Raw genomic sequence first — 20,085 nt, 5'->3', positions numbered from 1 at the left:
CTGTGGAGGTTGTTGGGGCCCAGTGGGGGCTGGCTCATTCCTCAAGAGATGCTTAGGCCTGCCGTGGATAACCATCCTTGGAGAGGGAGAGGAGCTGGCCCAGAGTGGGCTAATCAAATCAACTTTGATTTGATTACCTGGTGTCACCTAAACAATTTAAATGCCCCTCAACTTAAAAATTCCTAGCTGTGGGGCTGCATACAGGCAGAGAGGGGTAATTGCTAGGAAGGGCTAATTAGAGTCAAGATGAATAACTGGGTGATGTATAGATGAGATTGGATTAAAGCAGTTGGTAATGGTAGCAAATTAGTAATAATAATAATAATAATTTTTATTTGTAGCCCGCCCTCCCCGCCAGGGCAGGCTCAGGGCGGCTCACAACATATGAATATAATATACAATAAAACCATACATAATAAATACAATTACAATTATAAAATCAGCATTAAAACATTAGCAACTTACATTAAAATTAACATTGTGGCGCTATAACTTAGGTCTTTAGTAAAATTCAGTGACCAAAATATGTCCAGCGAGACTTTCTTGACTTGGTATTAGGTGAAGTCTATTTTGAAGAGGTAGGTCTTACAGGCCCTGCGGAATTGGTCTAAACATCGCAGGGCCCGTATCTCCTCCGGGAGTTGATTCCACAGCAGTGGGGCTGTAATGGAGAAGGCCCGATCCCGGGTGGTCTTCAATCTGGCCTCTCTTGGCCCAGGGATATTCAGCTGATTCTTTCCAGCTGACCTCAGCGCTCTCTGGGGTTCATATGGGGAGAGATGGTCCCTCAAGTAGGCAGGTCCTCGGCCATATAGGGCTTTAAAGGTGATAACCAGCACTTTGTAACAGCCTCGGTACACCACTGGCAGCCAGTGCAGTCCGTAGTATACAAATAAGAGTCCAGTCGCACCCCCAAGACCAACGAAGTTCAATTCTGGGTCTAAGTGAGAACTGAAAGACTTAACATGGAGAAGAAAAACAAATGTGCCTGATCCCAGATGTTTAAGAGGTTTACTCATGTGTAATTATGCTCCGGGTTTCAACCTTAATAACACAAGCCCTTGTGAGTGAATGAGTTTTCCTATGCCAACTTATCAGCCACTTTGAGCACGTCTGTGTACCTTTTTGGACACCTTGTCTACCACAATTCATTGGGTGAGAACTTATTTTTGCACCATGCAACTGTGGTCGGTTCATCTCAGCGAGCTGCATTGTCGCTGGAGTCGGCGTTGAGATGGAGTCTACTTTGAGTCTACTTCGCCAGAGTTTTACATGCTGCTTGAATGACTCAAATCTTTCATACAGTTCAGAGTGAAGTTGTATGAGTTTATGAGAGATTGTATTTTCGTTGAATTGTATAGTCATAGTGTGGTATATATGAATCAAGTAAAAATTACAAATAATAAAGAGTAAAAATTCACGGATTCTAAGTATTTTTTGTCTATCTGGTCCACGGTTTCGGTTCTTTTTGTTAGCTCCCTGGAGGCTGGCAATTCTACCACTGCATAAATGCCACGGCGATCCATATAGTTTTAGGTGAGCAGGGCATCCTGTTCATAAATGCTGAGTCAATTCCTTCTGCTGCTAAAGAAAGGTGGCTATAAGCTTTACATGTGCATCAAAATAAATGCAGTTCTTCCAAGATTTGCTTTGGGATGTTACTGTTCTCTTTACTTACCTGCTAGCAGCCTCCTCTAGGAACTTTGAACCAAAGACTACAACCAATGTTAAGACTGCCCTCTAACTGCAGCTACAAAGCGCCCCCTTGTGACACAATCCACCAAGCCAACCCACATTTCATCCCTCCTTCCCAATATGCATTCTATTAATACCTGCTGTAATTATGTTGAGTTTGGGGTGCATCTCCTTAACTGAGGAACTGGGGGCAGAGAACCTCATTAATGACATATCCAGAATTACCCTGAGAATGGGATTTTCAGAAGCCATAAAGGGAAGGGTTTTTTTTATAAATATAGGGCATTTGCAGATGATGTGATGTTCATTAATGAAAACCCATTACAAGTGATGCCCTTGATGTTAAGTAAAATCAAAGAGTATGGAGAGCTGGCGGGCTTCCATATAAACAAGGAAAAATTGAAAATTCTAGTAAGAATCTGTCATTGAGCAAACAGAAAGAACTACAGAGTATAACTGGATGTGAAGTTACCTCGAAGGTAAAATATTTAGGTGTAGAGATTACGATGAAAAATATTGATTTGTATAAAAACAACTATGAAAAGCTTTGGCGTAAAATTGAAGAAGATATGTTAAAGTGGAATAACTTGAATTTGTCTATGCTGAGTAGGATCTCTGCAATTAAAATGAATGTTCTACCAAGAATTATGTTCCTTTTTCAAACAATTCCAACAGTGAAAGACAACAATTTAATCATTGACAAAAAAAGATTTCAGAATTTGTATGGGCGGGGAAAAAGTCAAGAATTAAAATGAAAATTCTGACATGCGAAAGAAAGGGGTGGTTTCCAGCTGCCTGATTTTAAGTTATGTCATGATGCAATTTGTTTGGTATGGATTAAGGACGGGATAACCTTGCTTAACAAGAAATTATTGGCATTAGAAAGCCATGGGAATGTTTTTGGTTGGCATGCTTATATGTATTATGGGAAGGAGAAGATGGACGGACTTTTCTCACACCATTACATAAGAAGAAATCTGTTGAATACTTGGAAAAAATATACTAAATATGGTGATGAGAGAAAGCCATTATGGATTATGCCAACTGAAGTCATAAGGTTGTCCTTAGATCCACAGGAAGACAAATGGTTATCATATAAACAACTGCTAAAAATACAGGGAGGCAAGGTGGAATTAAAACCGGCAGAAGAATTGCAGGACAAACTTAATTGGTACCAATTACAACAAATTAAAAGTTTGGTGGAGCAAGATATTAGAAATACAGGAATAAGACAAGAGCAAACAGAACTGGAAAAAGTGCTGTTGGGTGAGAATGAAAAATTGATTTCAAAGGTTTATAAGTTATTATTGAAATGGTCTAGAGAAGATGAAGTAGTGAAAACTCAAATGATGAAATGGGCAATAAATATGAACAAAGAAATACAAATGGAGACATGGGAACACCTATGGAAGAACTCTATAAAATTATCGACATGTTACAACATAAAAGAGAACTTTCAAAATGTTGTATAGATGGTATATGACACCTAAGAAATTAGCAAAAATGAATAATCAAATATCAGATAGTTGTTGGAAATGTAAAAAACATGAAGGTGTCAAGTCAACAGATTCAAGAACGAGTCAAAGTTGATACTAAGACTACATTTATTGATAACCGGTACTCTGGCGCAAGCCTCTAGCTTGCTAAGAATGAAACCAATACACTGATACATGGGTTTTAAGATACACTTCAAAAACATTCCTACGGTGGGGGTTCAAAAGAGGAGACATTCACACATAACTACCAGATACTTTCTCAGGCAGTTTAGCCATTTGTCCTTGCATTATCATGCAAGGCTTCCTCCCACCTCAGGCCCTGAGAAGACGCCGACTGTTTCTTTCACACCAGTTGCAAATCGAAAATGGAGAAAGGGGGGGGAAGGGAACAACTAAGGGTAAAGCATTAACAGCAGTGGATCCATTATGATTTTAACCAAGCCTGATATAACAGGCCAAGATCCCCTCCAGTCTTTATACAGAATTAGTCGAATTAGTCAAATTATGGTTCTTTCTACCATATGTGGTGGACTTGTGATAAAGCAAAAAACTTTTGGCAAATGATTCATCAAGAGAGCGCCAGATATCTTTCTAGTGAGATTACAAATGGAAAGTTTTCCGAAGCAAGATAGGACATTGTTGTGGTACTTGCTTTCAGCTGCAAGGACATTACATGCGCAAATGTGGAAGCAAGATAAAATGCCAGAGAAATGGGGCTGGATCTTAAAAGTGTTACACTGGAGTGAAATGGATAAACTTACTAGAATTTTAAAAGACTGCAATTCAGAAAAATTTAAGGATGATTGGAAGAAATTTCAAAAATATGTTGGAAAGCAATGGAAAGTCAAGAGACACTTAGTGGTTTTTGACAATATTATCTGAACTTTTAAGGGGAAGATAAAATGGTAACATGGATTACTGATCTGATATATAACTTAGTAGAAGTTAGACTATGAGATAAATATAGGTTTAATTTTAATAATAATCAATATATAGTCTTGGTTTATTTTACATTAAGGTAAACAGGAAGAGAAGATTCTATAAGCGTGAATTTTACCTTTCTTTCTTTTTAATTGTTTTAAGCACCGGCGGAAGTCAAGAAATAGAGGGCTGGGGGGAGGTGGAAACTTTGTAATGTATTGATCAGTATTTTGAAATTTATATTTGATAAATGTCTTTCAATATGTTGCGAAAATAATAAAATTGGTTTTAAATGATAAATGCTGAGTCAATTCCTTCTGCTGCTAAAGAAAGGTGGCTATAAGCTTTACATGTGCATCAAAATAAATCCAGTTCTTCCAAGATTTGCTTTGGGATGTTACTGTTCTCTTTACTTACCCTGCTAGCAGCCTCCTCTAGGAATTTTGAACCAAAGACTACAACCAATGTTAAGACTGCCCTCTAACTGCAGCTACAAAGCGCCCCCTTGTGACACAATCCACCAAGCCAGCCCACATTTCATCCCTCCTTCCTAATATGCATTCTATTAATACCTGCTGTAATTATGTTGAGTTTGGGGTGCATCTCCTTAACTGAGGAACCGGGGGGGGGGGGAGGGAGAGGGGGGGCAGAGAACCTCATTGATGACATATCCAGAATTACCCTGAGAATGGGATTTTCAGAAGCCATAAAGGGAAGGTTTTCTTCCTGTTTGTGTTGCTTCATATGCTTAAGCAACTACCAATACAACGAGGAACAATTTAAATGTTATGTTCTTGCACCGTGGAAAATAATGCCGTGTAGGAAATCACACAGTACAAAATACATGCATGTGTTGGTGTCTCATGAGACCTCTCTGCCATTCTTACCTATGTGAAAGTGTGTTCTATGTCCAGAAAAACTGTTCTCAAAGTACATAGAACTGATATGGCACTTCAGAATGTCTAGAACAGGGGTGTCAAACATGCAGCTCGTGGGCCGGATCAGGCCCTCTGAGGGCTCCTATCAGGCCTGCAAGCAAGTCTGCTTCCTTCTCCCTTTCTTGCTTCTTTCTGTGTCACAGCTTGCTTTGCCAGGATTTCTCAATTGCACAGAAGCTACAGAGCAAAACTCCTCTCTTGGGGAGGAAGAGGGGGAGGGAGAGCTTGCTTTGATACTGACCACGGTATTGCAAGAGTGCTAATACTTTAAGCATGTTTTATTTTAAGGGTTTTTTTTCCTTTTTAAATTTATCTTTAATTGTGTGTCCTTTATAAAGTTTATCTCTCTGCTACCTGGCATTGCATTTTACGACAAACATGGCCCGGCCCAACAAGGTCCCATTTATGTCAGATCCGGCCCTCATAACAAATGAGTTTGACACCCTTGGTGTCTAGAATATATGCCTTCTCGATATTTTTTTTAAAAACAAGCCTTCAAAGTAGACTTGTATGATTGCTCCCATATTGAAGATAGATGGGCCATTAGTCTTCTTTCTTTACAAAATAAATAGGCCGGTAAGGAGAAATATGGAGTTTTTCTAGTAAAAAAAGAAAGCAGGCCAGACAGAGCCTGTTACTGGATGAAATTCTACAGTTTCATTTTGTGAACTGGCATAAAAGTGTATGTACAGATCAAACGGGCAAAACAATACTCTGTTTCCTAGGACTCTTGCCTCTTCAAAGGGAACAAAGGCTAATATGGTTACCCATCAGGAATTATATTCAAAGCCAACACCAGCAAATTCTGTTCAGACAGCTTCTATCTGGAGCTGCCTCCTTTGAAGCCTGCCCAGTGAATCTTGAACCTCACCTAAATACAGGTTCAAACCCATTTCTCCATACCACTGATGGTTCCACACTAAGATGTTACAAACTTCACAGCAAGCAACTGTGCCAGGTCTGACTGCTACAACTGCTGGTGAGCTGAGCCTCAGAACTATTTGCATTACCATTGACTGCGTTAAGCAACTGCTGAACAGCTTCACGGCTGCCCAATAGCGACAGCACTTCAGGTTTATTTCCTTCTGCCTTGCAAGCTTCTTTCTGCATCTGCAGTAGCTGAAATTGATTATCCCTCCTCCCCAAGATCGCTGACAAGTGGGTCAGATAATTAAATGTGGTGTATGAATCCCATAAGGCTATGCAAAAAATGTGCATGCATAAAATAACCTTTTTTAAAAAAAATCAAACAGTAAAACTTTTTTTTAAAAAATTGTATTTACAATTCACTGCTTATTTATATGGGTAGTAAGTACCCGACAGGTCTGTGGTGGAGGGAAGAAAGTACGACTGACTGTGTGAGAATGTACATATGTGAGACACTGTACTATGCATTGTACTATGATTTCCTTAAAAATTAGCCTGATGAACAGGATCAATAGAAAACTGGTTCCTTGCTTGTGATTGGCAATCAGAACCTGAGCAAGCATTTGAGCATCCCTAGTTCCATATTCACGTTCTCACTAAATGTCACAATTGGGCCTCAGTGCAGGAGACAAAAATCTGTTCTTCTCAGCAAAAACTCTGCATCAGTAACATGGAAATGATATAAATAGTTATTGCTGAGGGAACCTTTGTGACAATATTTAATATTTGCATAGCACTATGCCTTTCCTTTTTATACCCTTAGAAGCTCATTGATTCACAGATCTTGAGCAGCAGAAGAGACTTCTTTCTTTCTCTTTTTAAAATGTAAGGGCCAGAATGACGGAGACAAATTTTGCAGCTGCCTTACTGCTGAGCATAAAAGCCAGGGTTTCCAGAGTGTAGGGGGATGGTTGCTTGATTAAAGGCTTAATATAGCGATCCCTTATATTCTCAGAGGGCCTGCATTCAACCAGGCCATGGAAGGATGCATCTATCCTATTAAGGCACTATGCAAACAGCTTCCCAGACAATAAGCCTTACAATAGTCATGTAACATGTACTATCCTTATTTTATAGGTAGGAAGACTAAGGCAATAAGTATCTGAAATGAGATTTGGACCAGGGACTTACTGAATCACAGCTCTTACTCAAGGTTCAAAAAGAAACAAGTCAAGATTATGAAAAGATCTGTACCATCCTATGCTTGTTTTACTCAGAAGTAATTATTCAATAGGACTTACCGGTACTTCCCGGAAAGTATTTTTTAGGATTGCATTCTATATCTATGAAGCTGAATCATCTACAGTGCAATCCTGAGCAGAGTTAAGTCCTTCTAAGTTCACTGAAGGCCATCGGCTTGGAAGGGTGTCACTGTTCTCAGGATCCCACTGCAACCTGAATCTTATGGCCTTATCGTATGATTTTAGAATTGCGCTCTACGGAGGTTGATTCACAATTGTTTTCTAATAAAATCGCCAGCATTGCTTCGGAAGCAACCTTCTCATACAGACCTGTTTGTAATATAACCATTCCACACCTCTGAAGCAAAAGGATGCCAGAGCCACACCACAAAAGAGCAGCCAGGAGCTTTGAGAATTGCACAGCATTTCTCTGGGGCACCTCTTCCAGCACTGCCTCAGCAGGAGAATCTCTGCTCAGCAGAGTTTTCCCTTCCACACCATTCTTAAAGATGCAGGACATCCTTTCTCAGGGCCTCTCAGACCACAAGACCCTGCCTGCTTCCCAGTGCTAGTCAACAAAGGCAGGTGTGTAGGGGAGGGACGGTGGCTCAGTGGTAGAGCATCTGCTTGGGAAGCAGAAGGTCCCAGGTTCAATCCCTGGCATCTCCAAAAAAGGGTCCAGGCAAATAGGTGTGAAAAACCTCAGCTTGAGACCCTGGAGAGCAGGGGAGGGACTGTGGCTCAGTGGCAGAGCATCTGCTTGGGAAGCAGAAGGTCCCAGGTTCAATCCCTGGCATCTCCAAAAAAGGGTCCAGGCAAAGAGGTGTGAAAATCCTCAGCTTGAGACCCTGGAGAGCCGCTGCCAGTCTGAGTAGATAATACTGACTTTGATGGACCAAGGTCTGATTCAGTAGAAGGCAGCTTCATATGTAGAAGGGATGGTGGCTCAGTGGTAGAGCATCTGCTTGGGAAGCAGAAGGTCCCAGGTTCAATCCCTGGCATCTCCAACTAAAAAGGGTCCAGGCAAATAGGTGTGAAAACCCTCAGCTTGAGACCCTGGAGAGCCGCTGCCAGTCTGAGAAGACAATACTGACTTTGATGGACCGAGGGTCTGATTCAGTAGAAGGCAGCTTCATATGTTCATACTGTGGCAAGCCATTTTCAGGTGAAGTCTCTCTTTCTCAGTTGAGAATCTGGCACAATTCCACGTCCTCCTTCATAAAGCACCAGGCAACCCTCCATCATTCTATATGGATAAACGATTTCACTCTAACAGCTACAAATGGAAGGCAATGTCCCTTTAAGGGAAGATACCAACAGCCCTCCATCCTCCCGGGTGAGCAAGGTCTTACCATACCATTGCAACCTTTCAAGTGTCTGCAGCAGCCAGAGAAACACGTCCTCGTGGGGGTAACAAAAGGTGTCCCTGGCCTGTCTTGCAAGCTGCTGTTCTTAGGACAAGCCGATTCCCCCCCCCACTCCCTCCTCTTAAAGGAGGTTCAATTAAGAGGATTCCCGGCAACCTCCTAATTGCAGAAGAGAAAGAAAGCCAATATGAGAAACCCGCAGCAATCCAGCGGGGACAGCCGGGCCTGCGGGTGACAGTCGCGGTAGGTCTTTTGCAGAGGGCGACGCGAGCAAACGGGGCAGCGCGCCAGAGGCGGGCAGGGAGGCGGGCCTGCCAGATGGGCCCGGGCACTTCTCGCTGAGCGGGTCGGTGAATGATTGGCACAAGCGACGGGCATTTCTGGCCCATCGCCTGCGGAGACGCCTTCCCGCCCCTCGCGCGCCCGTGTCGCTGTCGTTAGGCGAGAGCCTCTGTGCACGAGCCCCGGGATCCCTCTCTGCATTTCGCCCCTTCCCGCACCGGCTCCCTTCGCCGCTCACTCACGCTGTAAACGCCGCCGCGCGTAGATCCAAATGCAGCGCCAGCGCCGCCTGCATCGCTTGATCTCTCCCCCCACCCCTTTTAAAAATCATTCTAATCACAGAAATTTCGCGATCCTCCTTCCAAAACAGCACCCCCTCCCGGAACAACAGTCTCCAACATAACAATAATAATTAATACCATCGGAGGAACTGCAATGTATAGAAAACTACAATGCACGGAAAACTACCAACAACGAATACTACTAATTAATCATAAATCATAGCAACCTCGTGGCAAAAAGGAGCCGCAAGAAATAATGATGTAAATTAATAATAATACAGTTCTCGATCGCCACTACAAAAAAAAAACCCGACATTTTTTAAGTATGATAATAAATCATAATCGCAACTGGCGTTCCTCTATTGCAAAAAAAACCCCAAATATTTTTAAGTATGATAATAAATTATAATCGCAACTGGCGTTCCTCTACTGCAAAATAAACCAAACATTTTTAAGTATGATATGAACATATGAAGCTGCCTTCTACTGAATCAGACCCTCGGTCCATCAAAGTCAGTATTGTCTTCTCAGACTGGCAGCGGCTCTCCAGGGTCTCCAGCTGAGGTTTTTCACACCTATTTGCCTGGACCCTTTTTTGGAGATGCCAGGGATTGAACCTGGGACCTTCTGCTTCCCAAGCAGATGCTCTACCACTGAGCCACCGTCCCTCCCCAATAATAAATTATAATCGCAACTGGCGTTCCTCTACTGCAAAAAAACCACAAACATTTTTAAGTATGATCATAAATTATAATCGCAACTGGCGTTCCTCTACTGCAAAAAAACCCCACAAACATTTTTAAGTATGATAATAAATTATAATCGCAACTGGCGTTCCTCTACTGCAAAAAAACCCAAACATCTTTAAGTATGATAATAAATTATAATCGCAACTGGCGTTCCTCTACTGCAAAAAACCACAAACATTTTTAAGTATGATCATAAATTATAATCGCAACTGGCGTTCCTCTACTGCAAAAAAACCCAAACATTTTTAAGTATGATCATAAATTATAATCGCAACTGGCGTTCCTCTACTGCAAAAAACCCCAAACATTTTTAAGTATGATAATAAATTATAATCGCAACTGGCGTTCCTCTACTGCAAAAAAACCCAAACATTTTAAAGTATGATCATAAATTATAATCGCAACTGGCGTTCCTCTACTGCAAAAAAACCCAAACATCTTTAAGTATGATAATAAATTATAATCGCAACTGGCGTTCCTCTACTGCAAAAAAAACCAACCCAAAGCTAAAAGAGAAACAAACACGGGGAAGAAAAGTCTCAAGAAATAATCTTCAAAAATCGTAGCCACTTCTGCAGCTCCGTCCACGCAGAACGCTCCCACCAACCGTGCTCGGGAATTCGCTGCTTCTTGCCCGCGTCTCGCATCAGGCCGACAAAAAAATGAGCGAAGAGAGACGCGCACAGCGGCAGCAGCCAATGGGAGCGCCCGCTAAGCTACGCAAGGGAACCAATCGGGAGGAGAGGGGGGGAGAGAGAAGGAGCTGGGTTGGGGCGTGCGCGCGCGCCGCTCTGTCAAGAAGCGCTAGTTCGCGCGTGCGCAGCAGCTGCCTGAGAAGGGGGTGTGTCAGCGCACCGGGAGAGAGCGAGCGAGCAGTCAGTGGGGGGAAGGGAACCCGATAATGGCGGCCAGGAGGAGAGAACGCAGCGGCGGCGACTCTGAGGTAAAAATACTCGCAGCGGCCGTGGTGCGGATGAGGCCTGCTGCTCGGAGCGGGCAGAGCCCGAAGGCGGCTCCTTGGCAGGGAAGCGGTGATGGCTGCGAGGCCTACCTGAGGAGGAAGCCGCAGCGAGAGGCCTGGTGCTGGGCCGCTGGGCCAGGCCTCGCTCGAGCCTCCTTCCCGGGCTTTGGGAAGCCGCTCCCGCCTCCTGACTCGGTCGTCGCTCTCCTGTGCACACGTGACGCCTGGGCCAAGCCGGGTTCAGGCCAGGGCTTCGCTGGAGCTGCTCTTCCGCAGGGGCCTTTCCGCACAAGGCGAATGTTGGAGCTTCGCGTCCTTCCAGAGCTTTGCCTGCGGATCACGCACGAGAGGGTCTTGGTTTTGTTCTGCAAAAAAAGCTGCTCTGAGCAACCTTATCCACAAGCCCCCCCCCCCCAGGTTGACCCTGGTTAGCCAATAGGCGTATGCGATGAGTGTGTTTCACAACTAGGGTTGCCAAGTCCCAATTCAAGAAATATCTGGGGACTTTGGGGGTGGAGCCAGGAGACATTAGGGGCGGGGCCAAGAGCAAGGGTGTGACAAGCATCATTGAACTCCGAAGGGAGTTCTGGCCATCCCATTTAAAGAGACTGCGCATCTTTTTAAATGCCTTCCTTCCATAGGAAATAATGAAGGATAGGGGCACCTTCTTTTGGGGTTCATAGAATTGGACCCCCTGGTCCAATCTTTTTGAAACTTGGGAGGTTTTTTGGGGAGAGGCACTACATGCTATACTGAAAATTTGGTGCCTCTATCTCAAAAAACAGCCCCCCCAGAGCCCCCCCAATACCCGCGGATCAATTTCCCATCATTCCCTATGGGAATTGTTCATGGAAGTGCATGATGGTTGTGGGGGCGGAGCTTCCCCCGCTGGCCAGCTGGCTGGGGGATGGGGGAAGCCTGTAAAACCGGGAGATCCCCCTCTGGGACCTGGAGATTGGGAAGCCTATCACAACATATGTTTGTGCTATTCACACCAGTGAAAGACTAGAGCCGCAGAAGGGTAGCTGAAGCGCGTGCATGTTTACTCAGGTGCAAATCCCACTGTGCTCATTAAGAATTGCCTCCGAGTAAATGTGTGTGTGTGTGTGGGACGGCAGTATTAAGTTGCTGTGGAGGCAGGTTTGTGTACCTTCCAACTTTTGCAAGAGAAGGCTGGCCTCCTGATATAATACATTGTCTAATATAATCTGTTGTTGCATGGGGGCTCCCTAAGGAGGGTTGAAATACTTTGCTTCAGCACTGCTGCAGCATCAGGTACATTCAGAGCATTCGCTGGATCTGAGTTCCTATTCTTGTAGGAGGGTGGTTCACAGAAAGTATATAGGCTGGTGTTTCCTTTCTTTTATGGCTGTTAAAGAGAGGGGACCTTGGCTTATGTACCGAATGTGACTCTTGATGTAATACTGCATTTAGTGTTGTATTTATTTTCATTGGACCTAGGAAATATATGCAGCCCCCCCCACACACACGCATACATGCATACACACAATATTACGCATACACAATACACACATGCATACACTGTGTATTCCCACCAGTTCAGGCTTCCAGTTCTATATGTGCTTGATCAGGATGAGGTCAGGGCGGTGTGCTTCTGTAGTGGGCAAAGAACATCAACTGGCCAAGAGTGGGGGAGTAGCTGAAGGCGCACTGTGCTGGGTAAGGGGAGAGGTTTTGTGGGGAGATGTGTTTTTTACATACTTGCACTAGCTTGTTCCTCAGTACATAACATCTCCTGGTGCTCAGCTTACCCAAGTCTGACGTGACTGCAATTATAACTCTTGTCCCTCCTCTTCCTATCTGGAAGTACCTGGGCCAAAGGAGGCCAAACTAAAAATAACCAGAGAACAGGCCTTCTCTATAAAAGCACCCCAATGGTGGAACCAGCTGCCGGAAGAGGTGCGGGCCCTACGGGACATTAGCCAATTCCGTAGGGCGTGCAAAACCGCCCTCTTCCGTCCAGCCTTCCAAGATGAAACCTGAAATGAACACCATGCCATCACTAACATCAACAATCGAGTTAGCAATAAGATAAGATTATTTTAGATTGATTTTAGATTTTTATATTATGTAAATTTAATGGTAATTTAAATGGTACTGAAATGTATAATTGTTTTATTGTTTAACATGGCTTTTGCCACACTCTGTAAGCCGCCCTGAGCCTGCCTCGGTGGGGAGGGCGGGGTATAAATAAAATTTTATTATTATTATTATTATTATTGTCATAGAACGAAATTTTAGTCAAACAGAACCTTAAATTATAGAGAGGGCTGTGGCGTTGCAGTTACAGGATTTTCTGGAAGACACTTCCACCTTGGACCCATGCCAGTCCGGCTTTCGCCCGGGCCATGGGACGGAAACAGTCTTGGTCGCCCTCATAGATGACCTCCGGCGGCAACTGGATCGGGGCGGCTCGGCGGTATTGCTGCTGCTCGACCTGTCGGCGGCGTTCGACATGGTCGACCACCGGCTGCTGACCCGCCGCCTCGCCGACGCAGGAATTCGGGGGCTAGCCTTACAATGGCTCTCCTCCTTCCTTGAAAATCGGGGACAAAGGGTGGCAATTGGGGGGAAGCTGTCTCAGAGACACCCGCTTCATTGTGGGGTGCCTCAGGGGGCAGTTCTCTCCCCGACATTGTTTAACATCTTTATGCGCCCCCTTGCCCAGCTTGCCCGGAGGTATGGGCTTGGTTGTCATCAGTACGCTGATGATACCCAGCTCTATCTATTGATGGAAGGCCGGACTGGTGATGTCCCTACAAATTTGGACCGGGCGTTACAGGCCGTGGCTGACTGGCTCAGGTTGAGCGGGCTGAAGTTGAATCCAACGAAGACTGAGGTCCTTTGCGTGGGTCAGGACGGACCGGGGGGGGGAGATTACTCTGCCAGCTTTTGACGGTGCGCCACTGACACCAGTGCGCAGGGTCAAGAGCCTGGGGGTGCTACTGGAATCCTCGCTATCAATGGAGGCCCAGATAGCTACCACCGCAAGATCCGCCTTCTTCTATCTCAAGAGGGCGAGGCAGTTGGCTCCCTTCCTGGAACGCGACGACCTAGCAACTGTGATCCACGCAACGGTCACCTCAAGACTAGACTACTGCAATGCCCTCTACATGGGGCTGCCCTTGTGCCGAACGCGAAGACTTCAGGTAGTGCAGAACGCAGCGGCCAGGCTGTTGATGGGACTACCTAGGTGGGAACATGTGCGGCCGGTGCTGCGGGATCTGCATTGGCTACCGGTCGTCTACCGCGTTCGGTATAAGGTGCTGGTTATTACCTTTAAAGCCCTATATGGCCGAGGACCTGCCTACCTCAGGGACCGCCTCTCCCCATATATCCCCAGGAGAGCGTTAAGATCTAGCTCCCAAAACCTCCTACAAATCCCTGGGCCAAGAGAGGCTAGAATGAAGATAACTCGGGAGCAAGCCTTCTCATTAGTGGCCCCGCGCTGGTGGAATCAACTCCCAGAGGGGGTGCGAGCCCTGCGGGACCTGAACCAGTTCCGCAGGGCTTGCAAAACCTCTCTTTTCCAACTCGCATTTGAATTAGGACCAGACTAACTTGATAAAATCATTCTAACTCTAGCCATCTTATGTTGTAACTGAAGCTGATAATATGTAATTGTGACACCAGAAATTATAGCACCTATTTTTATGTATTTTAATCTATATATGTAATAGTATTGTATTCATAATGTTTATCTGCTTTTAATTGAATCATGACGTAGTCATGTCTGTGAGCCGCCCTGAGCCCGCCTTTTGGTGGGGGAGGGCGGGATATAAAAATAAAATTTATTTATTTATTTATTTATTTATAAAAGTCAACAAAATTTTCCATGGTTAAAGCTCACTTTGGCAGATACAAGTTTTGTTCTACTAGTGGAGATTAACATGGCTACTCACCTGAAACACTGTCAGATGACTGTGATGTTGCATGGCTGTGATGTCACATGACTTTCTATCATGTGCTTGCAGCTTGGTGGGTCCCATGCTGCTGCCTGCGGGTTGAAGGTGGGTCCTGTATGGAATATGTCCACTTGTCCTCTATATAGTTTCCCTTACTTCTTTATTATAAGTTGTGTGTAGTTGTATTTCTGTATGGGCAACAGCTGCCATTACTAGATGCAGTATTTCACACCAGTGTTAGATGGCAAAATTGGGAAGAGATAAATAATGATGGAAGCACGTTTGGATACGTCTCAGCCTGGTTTCAGGCCTCATTATGGGACTGAAGCAAACTTTGGTTGCCCTGGTGGGTGACCTGCACCAGGAGATGGACACAGGGAATCCAATCCTGTTAATTTTTCTGGAACTCTCAGAAGTTTCTGAGACCATCGGTTATGGTATCCTTCTGGATTGTCTATCCCGGTTGGGGCTGGGAGCTACTACTTTGCAGCGGTCTTGGTCCTACCTTGAAGGTAGGAGTGTGGTGTTTGGGGCACTGCTGCTCTGTCTCTTGGCCTCTGCCTTTGTGATCCTGGCAATGTTCCATCTTGTCCCATGATTTTCAACATCTATGTAAAGTTGTTGGGAGATGTCATCTAGAAATTTGGACTGAGTTGCCGTCAATAGGCAGATGACATTTAGTTATCTCATGCTTCAGATCCCAGGGAGACTGGAAGCCAGGAACAGGTGGGTGTCTAGAGGCGGTTTTGGGATGGATGAGGGCTAGCAAGTGGAAACTTAATCCTGAGAAACAGAAGTGCTATTGGTGGGGGAAGGTTTGACCCAGGAATTGGGATTTCTCCTGTGATGGGTGAGGTTGCATTCCCTTTAAAGGGCAGGCTTGTAGCTTTGGAGATGCTCTGGGACCCAATTTTCCCGTTGGATAAACAGGTGGCAGTGGCCAGGGGTGCCTTTTACCAGCTTCAGCTGGTGAGCTGGCTGTGGCCTTTCCTGGGCAAGAAAGATCTGGCCACTGTGGTACATACCCTGGTAACATCTAGATTACATTCTGCAGTGTGTTCTGCATTGGAGTGCCCTTGAAGGATGTACAGAATGCTGCAGCAGGGATGTTGACTGGAGTGGGTCATAGGAGCTGTTCTACTCCAATCTTGTTTCTCCTACACTAGTTCCCAATTTGTTTCTGGACTCAAATCAATGCTTTTAAAGCTGTATATGGCTTGGGGCCAGCATATCTGAAAGATCATATTTTCCTTTATGAACCTACCCACCCATTCTGGTCATCTTCAGAGGCCCTGCTTCAAGTGCCCCAATTATCTGAGATTGGATAGGTAGCAACCTGGTAGAGGGCCTTCTCAGTTGTAGCACCAACACTTTGGAACTCCCTTCCAGGGAAGTCAGTCTGTCTCCCTCTATCATTGTCTCCTGCCGGCAGGTGAAAACTTTTGTTTTGTTTTGTTTCTTACTGGTCCTTCTTCCCAAGTCAAATTATCTGTCTGTGTCTTTATTGAATTATTTAAATATATCTTATTTTAAATGTGTTAATGTCTTAAATACTTAAGTGTTTTGATATTCGTCGTATAGGGGAACCTGTTTGGATGGAAGACACAGAAGTGTTTGAAATATCTACAGAACCACTGAAGGGGTTTTAATCTTTTACACAACGCGAGTCAGTTTTCTTAGGTTTTTTTGTGCTCTTTTTTTCTCTAGACACCTTGACCTTGAAGATGGTGAGTAGCCAGCCAAAATACGACCTAATACGGGAGGTTGGCCGTGGCAGCTATGGTGTGGTATATGAAGCAGTGGTGAGGAAAACCTCGGCACGTGTCGCAGTGAAAAAGATTCGGTGCCATGCTCCAGAGAATGTAGAGCTAGCCCTGCGTGAGTTTTGGGCGCTTAGCAGCATCAAGAGCCAACACCCAAACATAATCCACCTCGAGGAATGCATCTTGCAAAAAGACGGCATGGTGCAGAAGATGTCCCATGGGTCCAACTCCTCACTTTATTTACAGGTAAGGAGGCTTCAGGTAAAGGAGGATGGGTTAGAAGCTGTTTACATACAGAGTAGGGGAAGAGGAGGCTGATGGGGTGTTTGACACCACCTAGTATTAGGTTTGTAAAAGCACTTTATTTGCTTCTTGTACTCTACAGCTGTGGCCATTCTCACAGGCTGAACAGAAGTCATTCAGCTAAGCAGTTTAAAAATTAAGGAAAACACAAAGCAGGCACAAATAGAAGTCTATGAATATGTAAACTTGCTTTAAATGATTTTTCTAAATATTATCTGTGCTTGAAAGAGGAACTTGGGTATAGGAAGCCACTGCTGGAAATTCCACTGCTCAGTAGCAATAGGTCTTCCTACATTATTGAATTGGTGCTTAGAATGAGAATTACAACTGTTATACAAAGCATCGTTTTGGCATGACAGGAATATCAGTGGCATTGCGTGGAGAGGTATTCATAGAATCCTTCATGGAAAAGTCACACATAACCCTTTCTGCTATTATTTCACATAAAATTTTGAGTTTATGTCAAATTAACAGCTGTTGCTCAACAGCAGGGCTTTTTTTGAGCTGGAATGCAGTTCCGGCTCACTTGACATCAGGGGGTGTGGCCTAATACGTAAATGAGAAAAAGCCCTGTATAAAACAATGGTGACATCAGGAGGTGTGGCCTATTATGCAGTTGAGTTCCTGCTGGGCTTTTTCTACAAAAAAAGTCCTGCTCAACAGTCTCCATTTCACTCATTGATGAAGAATAGCTAGTAAACTGTGAGCTCTTCAAAATTATTATGAGAACAAAAGCACGTGCTCTTGATTTTCTGTAATTGTGTTTTGTTCTGTTCGGGCAGCCTGACAGCATTCACCTGTATGGATGGATAGTATGTGTAGTTTCGTTAGATATGACTTCATCAGCAAAGGTTAAATCAACCCTTGGCAGCCTACTAACTGCTTTCTCCAACTTGAGGCCATTGGAGAGAGGAGAGGCAGCGCAGACACTCACTCTTACATCATGCTTGGGTCCTTAACTTATTTTGGACCCCTCCACAAGCTCCTAGCTTGAGATGCTGGTTTTATAGGGAACTGAGCAAACCATAGTCTGTTGTTTGGATGTGATAACAAACTGTGGATTGTGGCAGAAATATTTAATTAAATTAAAATATTTAATGTAATTGGAAGAGGGAAGTTTCCCCCAGGCTGGGTTGTTATTACTTTTGAACTTGGTCAGTTCAGGTAATCACTCAAAATTATAGTTAAGATTTTTTAATCATGTTATGTCTAAACTGAGGTTTAGTGGGTTTTTTTATAAGCAAATTGTAGTTTGTTGTGTCTGAAACATGATCCAGTTTGCATTTGGATAGCAAATCAAAACATGGTTTGAAATAGGTGTGGTGTTTTGCCTGAACTGACAAGTCTTGCTTGGTCTCCCAGGCCATAGAAACGGGGCTGCAGAGCAGATGGAAAATGAAAACTGATAAGTAGGCCTGACTCTTGGTTTGTATGTTTACAAGTTGAAATGATTGCTTAAGCTGGGGTTAGCAGAAACTCTTTTAATGATGTGGTATCTGGAAGATGCTGGCTAAGTGGGTGAGATGCAGTGCTTGCTGCCTATGCTTTTTTTTTGCAAATACTGCTGATCATACTCTCTGGGCGTTTTTGCACTCACCTTCAGCCGGTGCGACCCCCCTCTTCACCGCGCAGGATCTGCGCGGATTTCGCACTAAACGCCGCGGAGCAGCCTTTTGCGCCGGAAATTCCCGGCGCAAAAGCCGCTCAAACGGAAACTGCTTTTTGGCGGTTTCCGTTTGAGCGGCTTTTGCGCCGGGAGTTTCCGGCGCAAAAGGCTGCTCCGCGGCGTTTAGTGCGAAATCCGCGCAGATCCTGCGCGGTGAAGAGGGGGGTCGCGCCGGCTGAAGGTGAGTGCGAAAACGCCCATTGAGAAGAAAATTAGGAGGAAGAACAAAATAGTATTAAAAGTCCATTAAAATACAGAATTCTCAGCATTCTCCTTAGTCAAAGTTACTTTCTTGAATCATGCTTTTTAAACAGTTACATGAAATGTCTTCTCGTATTATAGCTTGTAGAGACCTCCTTGAAAGGTGAAATTGCCTTTGATCCCAGAAGCGCCTACTACCTTTGGTTTGTGATGGATTTCTGTGACGGAGGTGATATGAATGAATACCTCCTGTCCCGAAAGCCCAGCCGCAAGACCAATACCAGCTTTATGCTTCAGCTCAGCAGTGCCCTGGCTTTCCTGCACAAAAACCAGATCATTCACCGTGACCTCAAGCCTGACAACATCTTGATCTCTCAAAGCAGGATGGATGCCAGTGACTTGGAACCTACCTTGAAAGTAGCCGATTTTGGGCTAAGTAAGGTTTGTTCAGCTTCAGGACAAAACCCCGAAGAGCCTGTGAACGTAAATAAATGTTTTCTTTCTACAGCTTGTGGGACAGACTTCTACATGGCCCCTGAAGTTTGGGAAGGTCACTATACTGCCAAAGCAGACATCTTTGCCTTGGGGATTATAATCTGGGCAATGCTGGAAAGGATCACTTTCATAGACACAGAAACAAAAAAAGAATTGTTGGGGAGTTATGTGAAGCAAGGGACCGAAATTGTTCCTGTTGGAGAAGCGTTGCTAGAAAATCCGAAAATGGAACTGCTCATTCCTGTAAAGAAAAAGACTATGAATGCTCGTATGAAACAACTGATTAAGGAAATGCTTGCTGCTAATCCACAAGACCGCCCAGATGCTTTTGAATTAGAACTCCGATTAGTCAAAATTGCTTTCAAAGACAGCAGTTGGGACACGTGACCTCTGGAGCACTTTTGGAGTACTTTGACCTCTTCACAGAGTTGGAGCTGTAACAACGGTGCGACATTTTGTGGGGGGGAAATCCAGACCAACCTAAATTCAAGCTGTCAGGGTTCAGTGTATTTATTATCCATTGCATTTCTGTTGTTCAGTGGGGGGAGGTTAATTAAGCTTGACTAAGAGGCTATTCTTGATTTTTCATCCATACATGTATATTTCCAGTTTGGATATTTCCAAGGTACAGATGTAATATTATCCAGTTGGTCAGGAAAATTGTCAAGTTAGGGAGATTGCTTTCTAAGAATACATTACAGAGTATTTAAAACATTCCAATTTCTTATTATAGAATTTGGAACACCCCTGAAAGAAATTATTTGCATGCTGGTAATGCAAATCATCTGACTTTGTAGAGTAAAGATTTGTATATATTTATGTCAACGTGATTGTGTGTGTTCCCCCCAACCCATTCCATGTGGAGAAAATATGTCCATTATTTATATTACCTGATTTGGCTGACTGCGGCTCATCCATAAATCATAAGCGTAA

At 44.2% G+C, this 20,085-nt stretch overlaps 1 protein-coding gene and 1 long non-coding RNA gene across 2 annotated transcripts in view; one reads left to right on the top strand and one right to left on the bottom strand.

Annotated features, from left to right (window-relative positions):
- Positions 1-11,265, bottom strand: part of LOC132585729 (uncharacterized) — a 23,026-nt gene extending 11,761 nt beyond the window's left edge. Inside the window, exon 1 of the long non-coding RNA XR_009556338.1 lies at positions 10,889-11,265. This is a non-coding gene — a long non-coding RNA (uncharacterized LOC132585729). The remainder of the gene's footprint in view (positions 1-10,888) is intronic.
- On the top strand, positions 10,592-20,085 carry PDIK1L (PDLIM1 interacting kinase 1 like). The gene is made up of 3 exons (XM_060257609.1): positions 10,592-10,780; positions 16,432-16,733; positions 18,799-20,085. Exons 2-3 carry the CDS (start codon positions 16,449-16,451, stop codon positions 19,537-19,539), a joined length of 1,026 nt encoding a protein of 341 aa, XP_060113592.1. The 5' UTR covers positions 10,592-10,780; positions 16,432-16,448; the 3' UTR covers positions 19,540-20,085.

This window comes from Heteronotia binoei, chromosome 17 (genome assembly GCF_032191835.1).
Source record: "Heteronotia binoei isolate CCM8104 ecotype False Entrance Well chromosome 17, APGP_CSIRO_Hbin_v1, whole genome shotgun sequence".
Taxonomy (NCBI): Eukaryota; Metazoa; Chordata; class Lepidosauria; order Squamata; family Gekkonidae; genus Heteronotia; species Heteronotia binoei.
This window is presented reverse-complemented; position numbering and strand designations above follow the sequence as displayed.

Coding starts and splice junctions, on each gene's coding strand:
- PDIK1L (XM_060257609.1), top strand. CDS start 16,449: ATGGTGAGTAGCCAGCCAAAATACGACCTAATACGGGAGGTTGGCCGT. Junction 16,734..18,798: donor ACTCCTCACTTTATTTACAG/GTAAGGAGGCTT, acceptor CTCGTATTATAG/CTTGTAGAGACCTCCTTGAA.